This window comes from Aplysia californica, unplaced genomic scaffold (assembly GCF_000002075.1).
Source record: "Aplysia californica isolate F4 #8 unplaced genomic scaffold, AplCal3.0 scaffold00222, whole genome shotgun sequence".
Taxonomy (NCBI): Eukaryota; Metazoa; Mollusca; class Gastropoda; order Aplysiida; family Aplysiidae; genus Aplysia; species Aplysia californica.
This window is the reverse complement of record NW_004797492.1, coordinates 87,260-108,607: the sequence shown is the minus strand read 5'-3', so window position 1 is coordinate 108,607 and position 21,348 is coordinate 87,260. Positions and strand designations below refer to the sequence as shown.

Below are 21,348 nucleotides of genomic sequence, written 5' to 3'. Positions count from 1 at the left end.
TGATGCAAGCAGCCGTCTCAAACATGGTTTGAACAGTACAGCACACAAATTTTGATTGATATTCTGAGACAACAGGATAGAAATACATTCAAACATCAGATGAAAAAATAAATAACTTTGAAAAAAAATATAAAAAATAGAAAGAAACATTTCCCTGACCTTTACGTTTGAGCTTTTCACACTCTTTCAATGTCACCAAATCCCCCTCTACATTAATGTCCACCTCTGGACAGAGAAGGTGGGGAAGAATCCGAAGATCTCCCTACATGATATGATATATATATATAGATTATAATCCTTGACCATCTGATCAGAAGCACGGGCAGCTTGAACTGAAAACAATTTCCAAACCAACTAAGCTAACTAATGGCACAACTTATCCTGCACGAATCAAATCAATCAAAAATGCATTCACAAAGAAAGAAAAGGGTGTCCATTGTAGAGATTGACTAATTCTCAATTCTGACACATGATTAAGATTAATAAAATGTACTGCTATTTCAAAATTTCTCATCAAAATGTGACGAGACGGTGCATAAGAATCCCACGGCGGGTACGTCTGGGAGGTCAACATTAGAGTAAAAAATACTGACCAGTCTGAGTGTCTGGTGGTGACACTGACGTCAGTAATAGCATTATGAGTCACCACCTGGTGGAATCAGGTGCTCGTCAATTTTTGGGAATGTGGAAATATTGGTATCATCTTAAAGCTTGTTTATTTGCCTACATTTCGATGGGAAAAAACAACCACCCATTCATCTTGAATAAAACTTGAGATATTTTTGGTTGATGGTGATGGGATCACCTGGTTTCAGAAGTAAAATTAGGGAGAAAATGGCGGCCAAAGCTTGGTGACTTCCATAGTTTGAAAGTCAGTGGAAACTGTTAATTAACATGGTTTGTGCTTTCAATCAATGATTTTCAGTAAAATCCGCACTGAAATTTTTTTAAATGGACAAAAAAGGTGATGAGCAAAAAAACCAACAAAAATTTGACCAAAATTCCGTAACCTGCAAAAATAAAAACCCTTTTCTTAAAATGTCATTATTTTGACGAGCGCCTGATTTCACCAGGCTGTCTCACACATATGACGTCAATAACGACGTCGTGACACCAGCCGACACTACTGTTACTGTCCGCGCCTCTTCCACCTCACGCTGCTCGATGAAATAACGTACGTAATTACTGACTGCCGACACCACACACTCACTGCCAAGGCCAGCTTATTCCCTTAACGATGGTGCTGGGGAACAAATTTGTCAAAAACAAACAGCAATCTCTGCTCATCTTCTCAACTTCTCTACAGTGAGTCGACCAACGAGGAACCACAAAAGCAAACCAGAGTAAGCAAACATAAGTCATAGATTGTAACCTTCACACACTCTGATTTATTCTCTTCTTCCTCTTACGTCTTACGGGGAGCCACTGGAGAGAAGTCTAGAAGACGGGCAGAGATTGCTGTTCTTTTTCGACACCACAACATTCCCCCCCCCACACATACAATATTAATATTAACACCTGAATGCATGTGCAGGCGGCTTGTCTTGTCAAAGTTAAAATTTTCGTTCATCACATCAAAGCCTCACATCCTCTCATTTTTACAATATATACACACTACAGTACCAAGTTTGCACCATTCTACAACATTGCACACATCAGATATAGTGCTGCTGAATGACGAAGGTTTTGGGGGTTGCCGTTCCTTCCCCTGAGGTTGCCGTAGCGAGCGCTACTGCTGACTTAGAGTTGGAGGGAGGGGCTCCCGCGGGCGGCTCTGAGCTGGCCAGGGTCACAGACACCCCGCCCTCGCTGGGCGTCACTTTGAGAACCGAGGCTCCGGAGGATGACGACAACATGGCCAGAGACTTGCTGGACGTTCGCGTGGTCACCATCGGCTCCACGGCCTCCGCCGAGCGAGAGAACACGACCACTTTGCTGCCTTTGGTCGTCGTCATTGTTGTGGTGGTGGTGCCTGGGAGGCGGAGAGAACTGCCAGGGGCGACGTTGCTCACACGTGACGACGTCTTTTCTTCCTCTGCCGCAGAGATTTGAGTACTGGCGGAGGGAGGAGGAATGTGCGACGACCCTGTTTTCCCAGCTAGTACAGTGGCTGGTTTCTGCGGCACTATTATCGCTGCCGGCTTTACGGAGAGCGTTGGAGACACCACTTTGGGAGAACTGCTACTTCCACCCTGTGCAGCACCGCCGGTCTGCGCACCTGTCGTAGACACTGTAGCTTTTGACGAGCCAATCGCAGCGGTGGAGGTAACAGTAGAGGAATTCAGAAAAGTCGGGGGTTTGATCACAGACAATACCTCACAAATGTTGCCCGTGCTGCCCACTGAACCAGCCTGATCTGCAAATTTGTTGACCTTCACAACCGACGCCACAAACTGAACCGGTTCCTTTTTGGATTGCGACAGCGCGAGAACGCACGAGGGCTCTTCCTGTGGGGCCTGTACCTGCACCGTGTACCCTCCGTCCACACCCACCGCTGCCACCTCACACTCTGGCACACCGACACTCTCAACATCCATCTCAAAACAATTTTGATTTTTCTCAACCGTTCGAGTCGACTGTCTAGTTTGTGCATCCTTACCGTCGACCTTTGACACCTCCTCTCTCATCGTATCAAAAATATTCCTCTCAACAGCATCCTCAGTGGAAGAGGGTGTATCAGCGAGAGGAACAGATTCCTCTTCCGACAAATGAGAAGACATGTCAGAGTCCTCCTCTTCCTCCTTTCCGCACGCGTCTTTGGGCTGCCTGTGAGTGGATGATAAGCTTACCTCACCCACCTCTGTCTGTGAGCCAGAAATAAGGTCATCATCATTGTCCACTGTGTCGATGTAAGGGCGTGTGTCAAACATTCGCGGCGAGTTTCTAGTGGAGATGTTGAAAGGCAGGTTTTTCCTTACAGGCTTGCCAGATAAGTCCTTGGTTGGGATGGACGTGGTGCTCTCCTTTGACGGGGACTGTGAAGAATCCCCAGAGGCAGACGTAGGTTTTGAGGCACCACCACCACCCCCCTTCAGTCTGCTTTCTCTCACCGCAGTACCCGTGGCCTTCACCTCTGGTTTCCTTTGTTCCCATTCCGTCACTGCCTTTACTTCTGCTTTGCTTTCTTTCATCTGTCTGTTGGAGGAGAGTGGAGATTTACTTGCACTGACTGCCGGCCCTTTCTCCCCCACCACTGCTGCCCTCACAGCGGGAGAATTCCTCGAAACAACGTCTGACTGAACAACACGATTCCTGCTGTCTGTTCCCTGAGAGATCGAAGACTTCCCAGTCGGTGCTGCCTCTGGAGAGAGAGAAGGAGATGCAGAAGAATCATCATCGTCCTGATTCCTCCTTGAGCACTCAGGGACATTTGCATCTTTTACAACGGCTCTCTGAGACAGTCGCGGCACCTTCCGGACGTTTGGACGAGCATAAATATTCTCAGCAGAGCTCTGTGCTTTTTGCTTGCGCTGCAACGTTTGGTTTTTCTTGAGACTGCGTACCTCCGAGCCCTGTTTGGCCAGGTCGATGATGAAGCGAGTGAGGGCCTTGGTCTCCTTGCCCCTGGAGATGCTTCTGTGACAACGCACGATGTGAGTGGTACACTCGGACCTGTCGAAGCATTTAAACGGGCAAAACTTGCACTTATAGCGGCACCACTTGAGGTGACGGCGGATGATGTGTCTCCGCAGGTTGAACCTCTGAGAGCAAGCCTCCCCACAAGCTAGACAACGCATGTTATCTTCGTCCACCAGTTTGTTCACTTGCACGTGATCGTAGCATTTCAGTGTTTTACCTCGCGAGTTTGACTTACCGACAACGTAGATGCGGTTGGAAATATTTCTCCCCTTGCCTTTCCCAACATCCACGTCCTCCTCTTCTTCGGCGCTGTCTTCCACAGACTCATCTCTGGCCGTACATCCTTCGTCGTTCACTTCCTTCGACTTCAGGTGGTGTCCTATGATATGCCTCCGCAAGCTGAAAATCTGGGAGAAAACTTCCCCACAATCCAAACACGTCAGATTGGCTTCGTCCACCAGCTTGTTCACTCGTGTGTCGCTGTAACGTTTGAGCTTTTTCTCTCGTGAGTTTGGTGAGCCACTCACGCTCTCACCTTTGGTCACGCTTTCTTCATCACTCACATCCATTGTCTTGCTGGTATCCCCAACAATCTCTGATTTCACTTTCTCCCCTGAACAGCTTTTCCCAACAGCTTTTTCTAACTTTATGCGTTTTGCACTTGGACCTGAACTTGGAGAAAATTCATCAGCCATGTTTTTCCGTCCTCTTTGAGTATTGTGAATTTTGGACAGCATTTCCTCCGCATCCCGATTCTTACTGGGCACCTTGCGTTTGCGCTTCGGTCTGTCTGCCAATGCTGGAATGACTGACAACTGCTTTGGCTCTTGAGTTTTTTCATCTTTGTCTGGAGATTCCTGCTTTGCCGTTAACGGAGGATTGTTGAAATGTCTCGTACTTTTGGTGAGTGTATTAGAATCTTCCTCACTTTTCACAACACGACTCTGCTGCGTTGGTGCACCTCGTGAACTTGTCTTTACTACCTCTCGTTTCACAGAAGGCAACTCCACATGACTATTCTGTTTGTTGGGAGAGGCTGTCTGCTCATGGCTCTTCCCACAACTTTCACCAGGTGGGTTCTGAGACAGACTGGATAGTTCGGAGGTACTGGGAACCCCACCCGCACGAGCTGCTACACCGGAGCGTGACTCCTCAGCTTTAGAGAAATGTTGTTCCCCTTCCTGTTTACAGCTGGTTTCATTTACAAGTAAAGTGGGATGCTTGGAAGGTTCATCGTTTTTCGCCAAAGCAGCCAATCCTCTTGAGGTTAACTTTCTGCCGTCTCTGACCGGGCGCGGAGATATCCCGTCAGAAGGCTGACCTCCAGAACGTCGGTTCCCCCTCACAAGGACAGAAGACGTGGTCCTGTTCTTATCGGCAGAGCTGGCGAACCTCGAGAGAACCGACTGGCGATCGCGCCGGGCCCGGCCCTCCACGTTGCTCTGTGTGCTCTCCACCGACGAGTCCCTCTTCTCCCGGCCGCTCAAGCCTCGTCTCCGTACATTCCTGCTGCGGTCAGCACTGTTCGACTGTGCCCGGCGTAGGAACGATGCAGGAGACCCGTCCGGTCTACGATGGCGCCATCTATCGGTACTAGACGGCCGGCCTCTGCTCGGGGTTGCCCTGCTACCATTGGCTATGAGTTTTGACTCCAGCGTTTTGCTCCGGCCCGGTGATATCTGTTCCACCTTTCTCGTCCTGGTCTCAACCGATGGCGAAGAGGAAGCAGACTGACCCCCTGCCTGCCTCTGTCCTCTCGAAAGACTGACATCTCTCTCTCTCTCTTTTCCCACAGAAGACTGATCGTCTTTTGCCTGCACCGCCCCCGCCAAATGAGGCACGGCAGAGTCCTTACCCTTACAAGCCTTCACGTGGTTCTCATAACTTATCTTACGTCCAAACGAGCGCTCACAGTTGGGACATGTGCGAGACGGCCCCTCCTGGTGGTCGTCATTGGCCGAGGCGGAAGGCGTGGGACTCGGGACAGGGGTGGAGGTCCCACCAGTGCCAGGCTCAACAGACACCTCCAGGGGACAAGTTTTGGGCTCGCTCTCCTCTACTTTCTTCACAGTTCTGCTCTTGAGTCTTTCCGCACGACTTTCTGACGCGGTTTCTTGTTTTTGAGAAGAAGAATCAAGCGAGGGTTTCACAGCACCACTCTTCACTTCACTTTTCCCACTTGAAGTGGCTGGTTTTGGTGACATCTTCCCCTCTTGCCGATCGGATTTTCTAGAGAGCGACGGCAACTGCTTGTCTCCCTTGAACGACAGCGCATCGCTATTCGCCGTGGTGCGTGCCGGTTTGATGGTGTGGACGAGAGCAACGCCTCGTGAGCTTTTCCTGACTCCCTTCGACTCCTGCATCAGAGACTTCTGTATCTGGGGAACGGGCGGGACTGTTTTGCTGTACGCTTTCGCCCGCAGCTTCTCTCTCATCCTGTCGATTTCCGCAGTTGATTTGGAATGATTCCTGAACAAGTGACGCGTGACTCCGAAAAAGTAGTAGAAAACACTCGGGCAATAAGGGCAGGGATAAAACGTTTTCTTATCAGAATGATTTACCTTCATGTGAAAGGACAAGCTCTTTCTTGAGCTGAAAGCCGAATTACACTTGGAGCAGATGAGGGATTTTTTGTTGGCGTTCCTCGTCCTGCTCTTAGCTATACTGATGGCTTTAGTCGTGAACACAGCATTCCTTTTCTGAGCCACTGTCAAAGAGGGCGTGTTTGATCGTCTTGACGAAACGGTTTTGAGGTCAGCCCTCGCTCGGGTGCCTCTACTACCCTTTGACCTCTGAGTGGTCTGGGGGAGAGCAGAGCCCGGACTCTGACCAGCTACCTTCAGGTGACCTCCCTCGGAATTGACAGATTTTCTTATACTGCTGCCAGGTGTCACTTTCTCTTTCAGTTTTTGCTCCCCTTCTGAGACATCCTTCTCTTTTACTTTCCGCGGAGCCTCACACGATACTCTCTCCTTTACTTTCCGCGGAGCCTCACACGATACTCTCTCCTTGACTTTCCGCGGAGCCTCACACGATACTCTCTCCTTGACTTTCTCTTGACTCTCAGATTTCACCTTCTCCTTCACTTTGTTCTGAGTCGTCAAAGTTTTCTCTTTCAGTTTGCCCTGAGCTTCAGTTGTCAGTTTTTCCTTTCCTCTGTGCTGGGAGCTGTCAGCGTTCATGGACGTCTTACTCTTCTCCTTCTGGATGTCTTTCAACTGCTGCATGAGAAGCTTCTGTAGCTCCGACGAGTGCTTCTGCTCTCGTATAGACTTCCGGGTCGCCTGAGATGAGTGGGGCTTGCTGTTCGAGGCCCGTTCGCCGGCTTTCCTCGTCGCAACTTTCTGTCCGGACGCCGTCTTGCTGTCACCCTCTCCTTTCCCAGAAGCACTCGCTTTGTTCTGCCGCTCATGAATATTTACAGGGGTCACGTTGACATCGATAAAGACAGCATTTTTGTTGGTTGGTATTGCGGTGGTTCTTACAGTGGCCACTTTCATGCTTTCTTTCTGCCTCTGGAGTTTCTCTGCAGCTTCCGTGTAGACTCTGTACGCCTCAGACCTGCCCAACTCCCCACTCTGTATTCGCTGAACAGTTTCCTCTAAGCTAGGGCGGCTAGGTCTGGTCCTTCGAACCAGCCCAGCGTCCCGTAAAGACGCATCGCCCTCTTGAGCCTCAGTTTCCTCTGGGGCCTGCGGCTGAACCACGACGACTTTCTCCTCGGGAAGTCTACAGATGGCCATGTGCATGCTCTCCAGGCAGGACTCGGTGCAGTAGCTTCTCTTGTGGGAGATGAAGTTGGGCAAGTCTCGGAACAGAGCCCGGCAGACCTTGCACTCGAAGATGAGGTCGCACTCATCCATGAGCAGACAGCGCAGCTCGGGGCTGCCATAATGGACGCTGTTGAGCACCTGCTCCACGGGCTTGCCGCTGATCTGGATGGGCTGCCTCACCTGTGACAAGTCCTCCTGGGGAGATGAGTTCTGCCGTTTGCTGGACATCTGGTCGCGTTGCTCTCTGAAACAGAACAGACAACCCCTGGTGAATCTTTTGCTTAAAATGAGTACAGAGAAACACACCGGTACCTTGAAGGTCATCTCGTGCAGGGAAACGAAATAAGACGGACAGATACAAAAGCAGAGCTGCTTACACACCAGTAAATGTTTTAGTTGTCAACATGTAAAAATTGAGGTAACGACTAAAAAATCTACTAAGGCCATGGAGAATCATTTCCCCTGTAGTGTCGAGGATAGGGGTTGTAGGTTCAAGGATGAATGAGAAGTGTCGTGACAGAGACTCTGCACTTGTTGATGTCCTGTTGTTTGTTTTTTTAAAAGGGGTATGTGTTAGATATCAATTGTTGGCTTGACGCTTGCAAAAACAAAACAACCGACTGGACGAGTAACAATCCTGATTGCACATGACTACACAAAATGCCTCATGCTGCACCTGATAGTTTCAAAACAATGATCCATTTTTTAACAAAATATTCTCCATGGCCTAGTCCCTGAAAACACAAAGTGCAGGAATTTGTAACACCTTGTCAAACTAATGTTTATCTTCCTCCTGGCTGTGGGGCAACCGATGTTTTTCTCAGGGCAGAGTGGCACTGAGTGACTACAAGGGCTCTGTGCACAGAGGGTGATAAAAGTAGACAGCTGCATCTGACGAAGTGGCATAGACTGTTGTAGCATAATTGGTTTCCTTCTTGTACACCAGGAAGTGAGGATGGGTTGGGATTGCAGAACGGCAAACAATCTTTAAAAAATCGGAATCAAAGGTGTCATCATATTTTCATAAAACTGAAACCAAAACAAAATCACAATTTCGCCAAATTTGTAATGATGTGCAGCCCTGCAAAAGAGGGATAAAAAAGAATGTTGATGTACCAGTTGCACCCTTAAACAACCAACAATCATTCATAAACAGAGTTATACACAAAGGTTTTTCAGAGGAGGCTCGATCTTTTTTTGATTAACATACTGACAATGCTAGTGCCAAGCCGCTCACAAAGTAATAAACATATGTTCACCCAACTGATGCCAATAAAGTCACCCAGGAGTCAATGTACTTAGACCTATCGTAATACAAAATGAAAAGCAGATCAGGTCAACCTTGCAATCGAAAGCAACCCTTACAACAAACGTTACAAGGACAGAAGAGCCGGGACCTCTTTGGAAGTTATTTCTAAATACAAACACAACAAGTTAGCAAGTTTCTAAACATTCATGTCAGTGAAATTCCACCAAGTTGTGGCCAAGGCACACAAAAAAAGATTCACCAAAATGCTTCCCAAGTGATAAACAACAGGCTTCTCCAGCCCGGTGTAAGAGGGTAAGTCTGGATTTTTTTAAATATTCAATATTCCATGTCTTCATTACTATTGCAAAGAACATAGAGAAGAATGAGACAAAAAGCAACATCTGTATCCAAATAGTATCGACTAAATTGCAGATACCCTAATCACACATTACATTCCTTCTGCAAACCCCATGGAGAACAGAAGTTATTACCATAATGAGTGGAAATTTATTCCTTATTCATATAATATCTATAATTCACAATTTCAACTTTTGGAAACGAAAAAAATTTTATAAACACTGTGTGCTCTAAAATAAGGACAACAAACTCAAAAAAGTCCTATAAATAAATACAGTATACACCCCAAAAGACAGCATGGTAGATAAATTTCGAAAAGAGAAAATCTAAAAAAATCCATTCAAAAAGAGCAACAAAAACCAAAAGAAACTCTGGGGCAAAATCAAATTAGTCACTTTGAAAACCACTCACATTTGCATGCACGCCATCTCCCAAAGCTCTAAATCCTCGTAAAATTTATCTTTATCTTGACACTGTTCAGGAATATGGTCCCAAATCAAAACGAAGTCAAGTATAAATTAATCCACACAAAGTAACATACTATTATAATATATGATAAACATTGCTGGACACGAAAACAAAACTCTGCAAGCCCCAAAAAGAACAAAAAAGTTAAATAATACTAAAACTTGAAAGGAAGGAAAAAGACAGATCTAAAAAATGCATTATCAAATGGTCCTAAAATATATCTCAGCCATCTCAAAATAAAATGAAGTTAACGAACACCTCTTCTTCTCAGCACTAAATCCAAGCCACAAAAACAGCCACCGGCACCTTAAGTTCACAAATAGCTTGACTGACTGCAGCTTGAGCGATCAATTCATTAGACCTAGATGACAATTACTGAAAGCTGAAAAGTGAGCATAGCTGCAGGTGCAAACATTTAAATCATTCAGCCAATTTACACAACAGGACGCCTTGTGATTAATCGACATTCCAGTTGGAGTAAAATGAATCCGAGTAGTCGTAGACCAATCTAAATCTAGTCAGAGTAATTCATAAACACTTACTGCTAGTAGTACTCCCATAGGCCTTATAATACTATTCAGGTAAAAGATAAAAATTTGAACGGCTAGCAACAGATAATAACTACTAGTCTACTTGTGGAAAAAAAAAGGTTGAGCATTAAAAAGTTGAAAAAGAGAGCCTACAGGTAGACTAAACTGCTTCATATATATTTGCTGAGGTCTCACCGACACAATAAAGATACGGCAATATTCCCGTTTCGAACACTTTATTCACTTTTGCTAAATTCCAGTTAAGAAGGGCTATATGATTACTGGTTAGGGCTAAACCAGAACCTCAACCCTGGATTCAGGTAAAAAGAGAGGACTTTTGGGCCAATCCCAACTCTTGTTATCCACATCCAACAAATGTGAATAAAATATTCAAAGATGGAATATTGCTAGGAACAGGCCAGCCTACCTTGCAGAATAAGGTATGGGCATGAAGTGTTAGTGAGAAGACTCCAGTAGAGCAAATGTGCAGCTACAAGGATAGAGTTCAAATTAAAATGAGGTGTATGGTTTCCAGATAAATTTTGGACAGCATTTGGAAGGCAAAATGGCTACAAAACTGATCCTCGGGAGGGTAAAGGAAGATATTTACCGCTGCTAAAATTACCCTTTAGAAATTCCGAACAAACTAGGATATTCACAGAAAAGTAGATCTATGACAATGCTATGTTCACATCTGATGAATCTCGAAGTATCCTCTCTCTCGCTAACTTCCAAATCTAGCCATTCAGCTATTGCCTTAGCAGCCAATTTTCTGCCTCGTAACTTCAGTCTTTTAATACAATCCCAAAAATTCCCTTGCCCATTCATGTTCATTGTACCATGTGACATTACTTGTGAATCATCAGAGTTCAGGGCCAACACCCTCGCCTCAAGTAAACATTCAGCTATAATTATAGATCGATATCTCCAGAACAGGATTTAAAACAATACTTCCAAAATATGTGAGTAGACGTCTCACATTTATTGATTCAATAGAATTCCTTACTCTCACAATTGGCCACATGTTTGTAAAGCATTGAATAGTGTTATAGCTACAATCACAGCAGCACACACACGCTTCATTGGGATGGGTGGTCCTGATCTAATTCTAGAGGAGAGGAGTGGAACGAGAGGAGTGTGTCCAGTGAGTGTACTCTTATCATCAGAGAAAAATATTGCTAATTTTAGCCCATCTTAGCAAAGTCTACAATAGTGAATTTTTATACATTTTCTAAAATAGAGAACTAGAAAGGGGAATTGGAAAATGACCTAGAGACAGCGAACGGCTGTTCACTCCGGCCACTCAACGAGAGAAAGGAAGGGAGAACCTAGAAAGACGAGGAAGACTGCACAATTTGCCAGCCCTAACATCTCAAACAAACGCCTTGGGGGAATGATATAATAAATCTAAATAACATTAATCACTTCTGCATTGTACGTACTAACAGATTTTGGTCAATACAGAGTGAAGCATCGTACTGGAAGCAAGTATTCAGGACGTTTTTTCAGTTGTTTCTTCGTTCTCTTGTTTACTGAGCGACCATTCTCCTTTCTCGAAGTCGTTCATCTCGACGCATAGCATTATGGGCATGAGGTCGCTGTGACGCTTGTGAACATCCGGGGCTTGTTCTGGCAGAGCGGGCTGGCGAGAAGAGATGGCGTCCCTCGCAACAAAGAGTAATGGACGCTGAACGAAAACCTAATTGAAGAGTTTTCTCTGTTTTTCCAAATACAACAGTGACGTCCGCAATGGCTACGGCTAGAAAAGTAAAGGCACGCTGTTTTCTTAGTTTGCCGTGAAGTTATTATTTTTTAAAACGTCTTTCTTACACAACAGTGGAAGCGAACGTTTTGACGCGAGAATGCAGCGGTCGCTTCACTCACTGACGACACACTGACTGGGAAGGAAGAAATTAATAATAATCATAATCATAATCATAATGTTATCAGGGATTAGCCTAATAACCGAGAAGGAAACCGACTGGGAAGAAAATTTGTACTATACTAGACCTAGACAGAGGATTTGTTCTTATGATATATAGGTTTTGTCTAAGATTTCCAAACAACTTTGACAAATTAGTAGATCAGCAACCAGTAAACTTGAAAAAAGAATAATGGGGTGGGGGGGGGGGGGCTCCAAGCTTTATGCTTAGTTCCACATTTAGGTGATATGATATCTGGTTGATCATTGCAGTAGTTCCTAATCTCAGAAAATGAGATTTTTCATTTACAAAGCTTATTAAAAATTATTACTCGGTGCCGCTTTTCTCCTTTTATTGCAGTTCTCGACTCAACATTGATAATAAACTGTTCCCAAACATCCCACTTTGTAATATTTTTCATTACATTTTTAAGTAACAGAGATGGGGAGAAATTAGGTGTCTATGATTGTGGAACCTTTTTAAACTCATTACCTTCCCACTTTCTTTATTCTCAGCAGAAGGAGAATTTTTCTTTTCATACAAATAATTTGCAATTAATTGAACTTACATTCATTACCGCAGATTCTTTGATTGTTAATAAATATTTGTTGATCAGATTTTTACCTTTAACACGGTTAAAACCTAATTGTAACATATGCACTGAATTTTCCTGTAGTTAAGTTTTCGTTTTGCCGATTAAGGGCCCGAAGTGAAAATATGGACATGCAAGAAATTTTATACTTTTTCTTTTGTGAATGTTTCTTCCCAGGAATGTGCTTAAGCTTTACCTTTGTAAGAAGTGACAGATTATGCATGTAAAGCAAGAATGAAAGAATAACAAAATTTAAAATGTACTCATCTAATAGACTTCACTGAAAAAGATGGAATGTGTTAAAATTTTTACCAGCTACCTACAATCTGGGGAAAAATTTAGAAAGTAAAAAACCTTTGTTCTTTCATAGTTTCTCACTCCTTCTATCATATTGTGCATTTTTCAGACTTCAAGGAAATCATCAACTACATCTATATCATCGTCAGTCGGACCAACTGTTAGTTTGGAATGGGAGCCAGTTGTACCGTTAGGTCCAAGAGCGGCCTTTCATATCGGGGCTGTGATCAGAGGGGCCCTATATGTCCATGGAGGGATTTTAGAAAGTGGGTCAACAAAACCATCAAATCAACTCTTCAGAATGGACCTCACATCAACGATGTGGGCTGAGCTCCGAACCCCCGGCAGTCCGGCTCTAAGCCACCACGCAGCCGTTGTCTCAGAGGACAGGTATCTGATCCTTATTGGTGGCTGGGATGGAAAGAGGAGGACGGCTGATGTCAATGTTTTCGACGCTCAAGAAGACAAATGGTTGAAGATGGAGCACACTGGCTTCCCTGAAGGTGCTGGGCTGAGCTCACATACGGCCTGCCAGCTGATCAATGGGGACGTTATCATCGTAGGCAGAGAGGGAAGCCTCAGGATACAGAAAAAACATGGCAATGTTTTCATCTTGAGTGGGAATGTTCTGTCTGGGGCATTCAGGTACAGAGAGTATAGCAGAGAAGCAACGTCAAGGTCAGGACACACGGCCGACATTGTTGGAAATGAAATATTTATTATCGGCGGGAGGGATGACAAATTGTTGGAAAAGGCTCAGGGTTTTAAGGGAACAGCAAGGAATCAATGTAGTGTTATCTCCAAAATTTTAGAAACATTGCATGGCAGACTACAATCTCCCATGTCAAAACTTCCGTGTGGAAGAAAAAATCATATAACAGCAGCAGGGGGGAATTGCTTGCTGGTCCACGGTGGTGAAACGTTCGATGGTCGAAGCCGTGAGCCTGTCGGTGAAATGTTTCTGATTTCCCTCAAGTCACCAACTGTGTTCTACAAGCTCAACACGTCTGTCGTGGGCAGGGCCGGGCATGTTTGTTTTGTCTTGCCCAATAAAGTTTTGTTCCATGGGGGTCTCAGTGGGAAGTCAACAGTGCTGGCTGATTTGTACCAGCTGAAGATTATGGCTTAAGGGGAAAGATTGTTCGCACTTGGAGGATATAATGTATATTGTAAAACATGCTACTGAATGGGTTCATTTTCAGGTCACAGGGGTGATCATCCAAGCCTTTCCTTCTTGAACTGTTCAAGACGTGTACATCTGAGCTCCTTTGCGTCGACTGCTAGATATACACCATGTATGTCGAGTCATGCATTTGATCCATTGAAGGGTGTGTAAGGGCAGTCACATTCAGGTGTGTGCTCCGGCCCATCACGTTAAAGATAGTAGGAGGAAGACTTGTCTCCCTCGAATGCCTCAATTTATGGAATGGAAAATGAAATTAAACCCGTTGGAATAGGAGAAAAATCAATCCATGCCACAAGATATTACTGTAAACTGATATTAAATATTCAATGTACCCTATATTTTGTAAGATCTTACAGTTGGCACATTTCTGTCTTTCATTCTAAAGTCAAGCTTGAGACTGGAAGAATTTCACTGGTTTAAGTATTTTACTGAAATGTGCTCTTGTATTAAGGTGTGTCAGACAGTAGAGTCTGTTCAAACTCTGGTTTAGCTGTACTCTCAGTTTAGAGAGATTACTCAAATGGCAAAGAAAAAAATTAGGGGAACTACTTTCTTTCAGTTTCCCCCTAAGTTATGATGAACTGTGTTCTTTAAGCTTTTTAAGTGGACTTCACATATCTTAAGAGAGTGAGACATAGACAGACAAATGGACTGAAAGTATTTATATTTTACAGTTGACCAAAAGGAACTGCTCATACCTTGATGTGTAGACTGCACTTTTGGAGCTCATTTTTGTATTTAAATGAAGAGGTAAACTTATCTGAATCTCATCCTCCTGGAGTCTGTGCTGCAGTATGTAATGTAACACGTGTAGTACAGTACGAGTTTCCCTGTCAGTTACTGTAGGTAGAGATGAAATGTTGTTTGTAGTGCAAAGAATTGCTTTAACCCCTTCACTGCCAGCCACAACACTCTTGAACTATTAGGTGGAGTTACAGAGCAGGACTGGCAGTGAAAGGGTTAAATAGTTTGTTTTATTAAAGAAGATTTTGTCTTTCAGCCTACTCATCTTCTATTCATGATTGCTTTTACATCTGACAGTTAATCTTTGTACATGGCCATCCCACTTTAGGGCAATTTTTTGTGTGACAGAAATGATTGGTAGTGTTTGATGCACCCCATTGACACAACTCAGTTGGGTAGAATTATCATTTCTATCATTTCAGTCAGACGTGGGGGCTTCAACCCTGCCCCCCCCCCAACCCCCAGGATACAACATCCTAGGAGATGGAGGTGGAGAAAGTCAAATATTTGTTAATTCCCAAGCGTTGAACCCATGTCTTTTGTGTGCAGTGGCAATGAGCCTTACCATTGCACCACAGAAATACCAACTGAGTTGTTGTCTGTAGTGAAAGGTATTGTGTCATAGATTATGTTTTGTAAGTTTTGTCTTTCAGCACACTCGGGTCTTCCATTCATGATGTTGTTTTGTTTGTTTGTTTGTTTGAGTAAAGAGAAGCAAATCAACTGAAAAATGGTCATTTAATGGTGTCTTTTTTTTAGTTTTCACATTGTGTTTAGATGATTTGATGTCATTTTCTTTCTCCTTACATGGCTGTTGCTGTGAAAAAAGGGTTGTTTTTTAAATAATAAACTTATAAACTACTGAATTTGAATTTTTCTTATCATTCACATGTGCATGTTTTTGTGTATTTTTGTGTTTATCTCCTTACGTTGTCTGTACAGAGAATATTCATCATGATGAAAGAAATTCTTTCCCACCTTTTCACATCTTTCTCCTGTCATTTATTTCAGTTTTGTAAAAATGTCCTTATACAGTATGAGCATAAGGCAGATTGGTCGAACGCAGAAGACTCGAAATCACGCATCCGTCGAAATGTGCCCTCTTTCCGGTTTTTAAATTTTTATTTCTTTATCTTTGTAAGATAAACCTCGAACTGCGGATCCCTCGAACTACCGAGGCCGGTCCCAATGGATTCAAGCTATCTGTGTTATACTGTATATCCCATGGACACAATCTGGACAATTTAGGAGGCGGGCTGTTTCACACCTGACTGTCGGGGCCAGCGCGGGCTGAGTGGGATACAACGTACAACATCCCCAGCAGACAGATGGATGAAGATACCAGACATATCCCCCTCACAGTAACTGAGGTTCAGTCCAACCTTTTCTATCGGTCACCCGTCTGAGACGGTCACCTGTACAAATGGACACTTCCCACTCCCCGCTTGCTTTTTTTTTTCTAAAGTATAATGACACTGTCCAAAACATCCACCTGTTCTACGACAAACACTTTTGTCCCGAACAATGGGTGGCCATTTTAGATAATTTGGACAAAACTTGCTAAATCAATAACTTTCCCACTGACACAGACACTGCAATTGAAGTAGGCTACTCGATTAAATAGTTTTCCCACTTGGTAATCGAACTCACATTTGCGTGCAATGGAAAAGAGCCTACTCTTTACAACAATGAGGTTTGTCTGATTCTTGTGGAGGGTTAGTGGGTGCAGCTTCGATGTGTTTCAGCAAACCTTTCCAGTCGTGAACGTGAATTAAAAGTCATATGATAAGGTTTGATTTGTGGGAGGTTGACTGGTGTTCTGGAGAGGTTTGCTCCTTCTTTGCTAGCAAACATCAATCATCCTTTTCTCTCCTCCTTCTTTTGTTTCTATTATGATACATGTACTCTCACACTCTAGCAGTAGTAGAAACACCTCTCATCTGCAGCACTTTTAATTTTGACATGTTTTGTAGCAAGTGTCGAGACTAAAACAAAAACTAATGTTTGATTGTTGGGAATTTGTTAAAATCGTGCCAAAATGGTAACCCTCCACAACAATATCAAAGTAAATATTACATAATCATACCAAAGTAAATATTACATAATCATACCAAAGTAAATATTTTTTTATATTACATTAAATAACATACATCTCTTTGTGTTAATGTCTTTCTTTCGCTCTCGGAGGAGGAAGAGAATGATGGGGAGAAGAATGCAGAGGAGGAGGACGAGAGTGTAAAGAAGTTGGTTATGTAGAAGGGAGACGACGAGGCTGAAGCTTAAAGATCCACAAAACATAGGTTTAGAATCTATACGTTCTTTTAACTATTTTAATACTCGGGTTTCTTTGCGTCCAGGCGGTTCAGATTGATAGAACTCGTAATCAAGGGAGATAGGTAGGATATACTATTTCGGCATGTTTATTTCATGGTTATTTCCCTTTGACCGTAAACCAAAGAGTTCTATTTATAACCTCTTTGCCGTTAACAAAAAAAAAGCCTGCCACGAGTGCGTTGGGTTTTTTAATGTTGGGCCATCCTTTTTCAATTCTTCTGTAGTTTATTCAAAGCTTTTTCCATTTATTACGTCCTTACCTTTATTTTTCTATATTCATCTCATCTGTTTAGTCCTTTTCTCTATCATTCATTCGATCTTTTCTTTCATTTTCAGTTTGTCAATGTTTTATTGTTTTGTTTCTGAAGCAGTGACTTCTTGTTTTTTTATCATCAAAATCCCGTTCTTGATTTTAACTTTGACCTTTTTCTGCACCTTTTCATAGGCCTAAGGTTACGGGCACATCAGTGAGTCTGAGAACACACGTCTTGTCTCAAAATGCCGGCTGCACCACAACCTGCCTCCCGCGATGAATCTAATGGCATCAATGCCATTCTTCTAGGACCGCCAGGTTCTGGAAAGGGCACTCAAGTAAGTTCTAAGAAGTATCGTGTTAATGTAGATATAGATTCTCGTTCTAGAATGAATTCACGAGATCCGACGGGCCGGCGAAAGTGAGGTGAAACAAACGTAGTGAAAGCGATAGTTAGATCTAGAATCTAGGTATACATCGTACACCTCTTAGTATAGCTGACCCTGTCTATCGGCATTTAGCGGGTCAAGAGGGTCAAACGTGTATGATATGGACAGTGAAGAGTGCAGAAAGGGTGGAGATTAGAAGAGATGTGACTGAAATGGAATAAATACAAACACAGTTGTGGCCTTATTTATAGTCTGCTATGAATGAAGGCAGTCCTGTCTGCGCAAGTTCCAAATGTTTGTAGTGACAACAATTCACTGTCAATAAGTCAGCTTGTTCAGCTGAGGACACAGCAAGTGGAAACCAAGTCATCGTGACAATCCGAAAATACAGAGTCCACTTTAGAGGTCATGTTTTTTTATGTCATTATTAATTGAAAGTGGCTATTCTCACCCGCCCGGAAGTTCTCGCAAGATCTACTCCTCCCCTCTTCTCTCTCTCTCTGTCTCTTTCTGAATACTGTCTATCGGTGTGGACGATCAAATTGACCAAAACAAAGTTAAAAAATGATGTTAAAACACAAAAGTAAATTAATTTGGTTGTCTACAAAGATGCTACGGCTATTTAACTTTTCGAATCGAGCCCAACTACGCGGGTCGCCATTTTGTTTTGTTCTCTCTCTCACTCTCTCTCTCCACTGCCCACAGACAAAATTGTACGCTTTTAGTAGGCTACAAGTACAGTTGTAATGGAACGTTTGTTCACAGCACAGAATTCTACAATTTTTCTGTTATCACAGTGTAGAATTCTGTGGTTTAGGGTGAATGCAAAATTTGTTGACACGCGCACCGGGTGAGAATAGCCACAAGACCCGCCTGCACTATTCTCACCCCGGGTGAGAATAGAGGTGGCCTTATTAATTAATGATATGAAAGGCCTTTTACTTTTAAAACCTACCATCATAATTCATGAGACGACAAATGACTTTCTGATTTAAATTCTTTCTTTAATCTGGTCTTCCCTTGCCACTTGTTCCCTTTCTTTAAATTTTAGATTATATTGGATTATTTTTACTTATTTTATGCTGTCAGTTAGCTTGCTTCCTTAGATTTAATCTTATCTTAAAATGTTACCTTCGGCCGTCAAATTTTCCGGTAATTATTATATTTTTATATTTGAATGTATAAAATTTTATATATGACCTTGAGTGTTGGAATGTTCTTGTCCAGTTGTTTTTTAGGGAGATAGAGTTAATTTTATTTTGACTTGTTACTGGGGATGCAGATAGTTTTTTCTTTCTTTTTTTTTTCTCATGAAATTTTCACTAAATTTTTCAGTTTGGTTGGTTTGAGTTTTTTGTGGTTGAATTGAAGCTATGAAATATAATAGATTTAGATGGGGGGGGGGGGGGGGGGTTCTGCATGATGACATTGCACTTAGATTTTTGTAATGAATCATTTCTTTTTTTTCTTTTTCCCAAGGCCCCGATGTTGGCAGAAAAGTACTGTGTGTGTCACTTGTCAACAGGTAGGTCTGTCGTGTTAGCATTTGGTCGTATAAAGGCAAGAATTTCCGTGCTCTCTTCAGGCACTGGCAGATAATGCTTTTACTCTAATTATTCCTATATTTGATTTATCTGTGATGGTTCATGCAGCTACAAGAATCCAAAAATACCATAAAACAAAACAATGGAGAGCCACCATTTTTTCTTTGTTATTTGTGCAATCTTTCTGAAGCGAAAAAAAGTTAAATGATTTTTTTTAAATCTGTAGGTCTTTCAGATTACAGTATAAGCTATAATTATGCGGACACTGCAATAATTAGGTTTCTACAATTGCTAGAAAAAGCAGTTTGCGCAAGGAATATTTTCATCTTTCGGTAGTTTTATTACATCCATTCCTAAGTGAGAAATATGTCGGAAAATAAAATATTGACTTAAAAAAATATGGTGTATAACTGAAGAAAAATGTATTATATTTTTAGAAGTAGGTCAAATAGGTGCTTAAGATTAGAGGTGTTAATAGAGAGTAAATTACATAGAAAAAAGGGGGAGAAATGGGCGATAAATGTTTGATAGGAAAGAATTAGGAGCAAACCACACCAGAGCACCCGACAACCACGCACCAGTTTGTATTATGATTATGAGCAAAAATACCCACCATGAAGACTGTTGTCACAAACGTTGTGATGTTCCCCACAGGTGATATGCTGAGGGCGGTGGTGGCCTCGGGCAGTGAGCTGGGCCAGAGGATCAAGGGCGTGATGGACGCCGGTCAGCTAGTCACTGACGAGCTGGTGCTGGAGATGGTCAACTCCAACCTGGACAAGCCGGAGTGCCGTAATGGCTTCCTCCTCGACGGCTTCCCTCGCACTATTCCTCAAGCTGAAAAGGTAACGCAGCATGTGTCAAAATTCTTTTTTATACGGTACCTATGTGCGTATTAATCAAGAATTAAAAGAACTTTCTCTATAATTTAGTATAATTTATGTAAGCAGTAAATTCAAGTTGTGGAAAATGTGACTAAATCTCAGGGCAAGACCAAGATTTTTGCCCATCTCAAAGATGTTCACAGAACAAGATTGTTTCTTCATTATAGATGGAATTTTGGTTTGAACGTCAAGTTTCAAAGCATAAATGTCTTACTTTTTCCTTCCCCATTCCCCGTCTGACTCCACCCCCCCCCCACCCGACAGCTGGACGACCTGTTAGAGAAGCGTAAGTCCCCCCTGGACTCTGTGGTGGAGTTTTCCATCGACGACTCGCTCCTGGTGCGGCGGATCACCGGCCGCCTCTTCCACATCAAGAGTGGGCGGAGCTACCACGAGGAATTCAATCCACCCAAGGTTTCCATGACTGACGACGTGAGTTTTGCTTCTGTTAACCCTTTGTGCGCCGAGTCCATGCCTTCAGTTTTTGTACAGGCGAGATAAAAATGTACAACCAAGAGAGGTTTTAAGAAAGCCTTATTATACTCTCCCTGTTAAGAGTATGCAAAGGCACAAGTTGCAAAAACATCTTCTAGAACGTCGTCCTTAAACCAGTGGAAAAAACAGCACAGAGTCCCATTTGGGAGATCAAATGCAATTAATTACAAACATACGTGTACATGTTGAATGGGCTGATATATATGTATGAAATGTGTCATTGTGTTTGCTGTCGATTTTTATTGTCCAATTTTTTCAATTGTGAAGTGGCTAGGTGCTGGGTGGGAGCTATAGAAGTGATCTTTGTTATTATTATTGTTGTTGGTATTATCATCATTTTCATTTTATACTATCATCATCATCATATTATTATTATATTGTTATTATTGTCATTATTATCATCATATTGTTACTATTATTATTATAAGTCCTTCGCGTTTCCAGATCACCGGGGAGCCTCTGGTGAGGAGATCGGACGACAACGCGGAGGCACTGAAGAAACGCCTGGACTCGTACCACCGACAGACCAAGCCCCTAGTCGACTACTACTCCAAGCGGGATCTGCACGTGGCCGTCGACGCCGCACAGCCGCCTAAAGTGGTGTTCTCCGCAATCCAGTGCATCTTCTCGGCCGCCAAGTCTAAGGACCAGGTGTATTTCATGAGGAACTGAAAGAGGAACGACGGATGGACGGACGGACGGACAGACAAACGAGGAGAAGGAAGTGCTGTTCTGTAGTGTGGGGGGGAGGG

General features: G+C 43.2%; 3 protein-coding genes across 4 annotated transcripts; 2 read left to right on the top strand and 1 right to left on the bottom strand.

Annotated features, from left to right (window-relative positions):
* Window positions 1-1,006: 1,006 nt before the first annotated feature.
* On the bottom strand, window positions 1,007-11,522 carry LOC101853940. Of its 2 annotated transcripts, none has more exons than XM_005099692.3 (2): window positions 11,399-11,522; window positions 1,007-7,596 (listed from the first exon to the last, which is right to left on the bottom strand). In XM_005099692.3, exon 2 carries the CDS (start codon window positions 7,578-7,580, stop codon window positions 1,656-1,658), a length of 5,925 nt encoding a protein of 1,974 aa, XP_005099749.1. In that variant the 5' UTR covers window positions 7,581-7,596; window positions 11,399-11,522; the 3' UTR covers window positions 1,007-1,655. The 2 variants fall into 2 exon arrangements, with proteins under 2 accessions (XP_005099749.1, XP_012938728.1); XM_013083274.2 differs by having other exon boundaries at window positions 11,403-11,522.
* A 66-nt stretch (window positions 11,523-11,588) lies between these two features.
* Window positions 11,589-15,563, top strand: LOC101853560 (kelch domain-containing protein 9). Its single transcript, XM_005099691.3, has 2 exons — window positions 11,589-11,723; window positions 12,877-15,563. The coding sequence occupies exons 1-2, from the start codon at window positions 11,706-11,708 to the stop codon at window positions 13,894-13,896; spliced, it is 1,038 nt and encodes a 345-aa protein (XP_005099748.1). The 5' UTR covers window positions 11,589-11,705; the 3' UTR covers window positions 13,897-15,563.
* A 1,889-nt stretch (window positions 15,564-17,452) lies between these two features.
* Window positions 17,453-21,313, top strand: LOC101853323 (adenylate kinase). The gene is made up of 5 exons (XM_005099689.3): window positions 17,453-17,622; window positions 19,153-19,198; window positions 19,872-20,062; window positions 20,366-20,533; window positions 21,041-21,313. Exons 1-5 carry the CDS (start codon window positions 17,530-17,532, stop codon window positions 21,266-21,268), a joined length of 726 nt encoding a protein of 241 aa, XP_005099746.1. The 5' UTR covers window positions 17,453-17,529; the 3' UTR covers window positions 21,269-21,313.
* The last annotated feature ends 35 nt before the right edge of the window (window positions 21,314-21,348 follow it).

Excerpts from the sequence above, each read along its gene's own strand:
- LOC101853940 (XM_005099692.3), bottom strand. The coding sequence starts at position 7,580 with ATGTCCAGCAAACGGCAGAACTCATCTCCCCAGGAGGACTTGTCACAG.
- LOC101853323 (XM_005099689.3), top strand. The coding sequence starts at position 17,530 with ATGCCGGCTGCACCACAACCTGCCTCCCGCGATGAATCTAATGGCATC. Across the intron at positions 17,623-19,152 it reads GTTCTGGAAAGGGCACTCAA|GCCCCGATGTTGGCAGAAAA; the intron begins GTAAGTTCTAAG and ends CTTTTTCCCAAG. Across the intron at positions 20,063-20,365 it reads CTATTCCTCAAGCTGAAAAG|CTGGACGACCTGTTAGAGAA; the intron begins GTAACGCAGCAT and ends CCCACCCGACAG.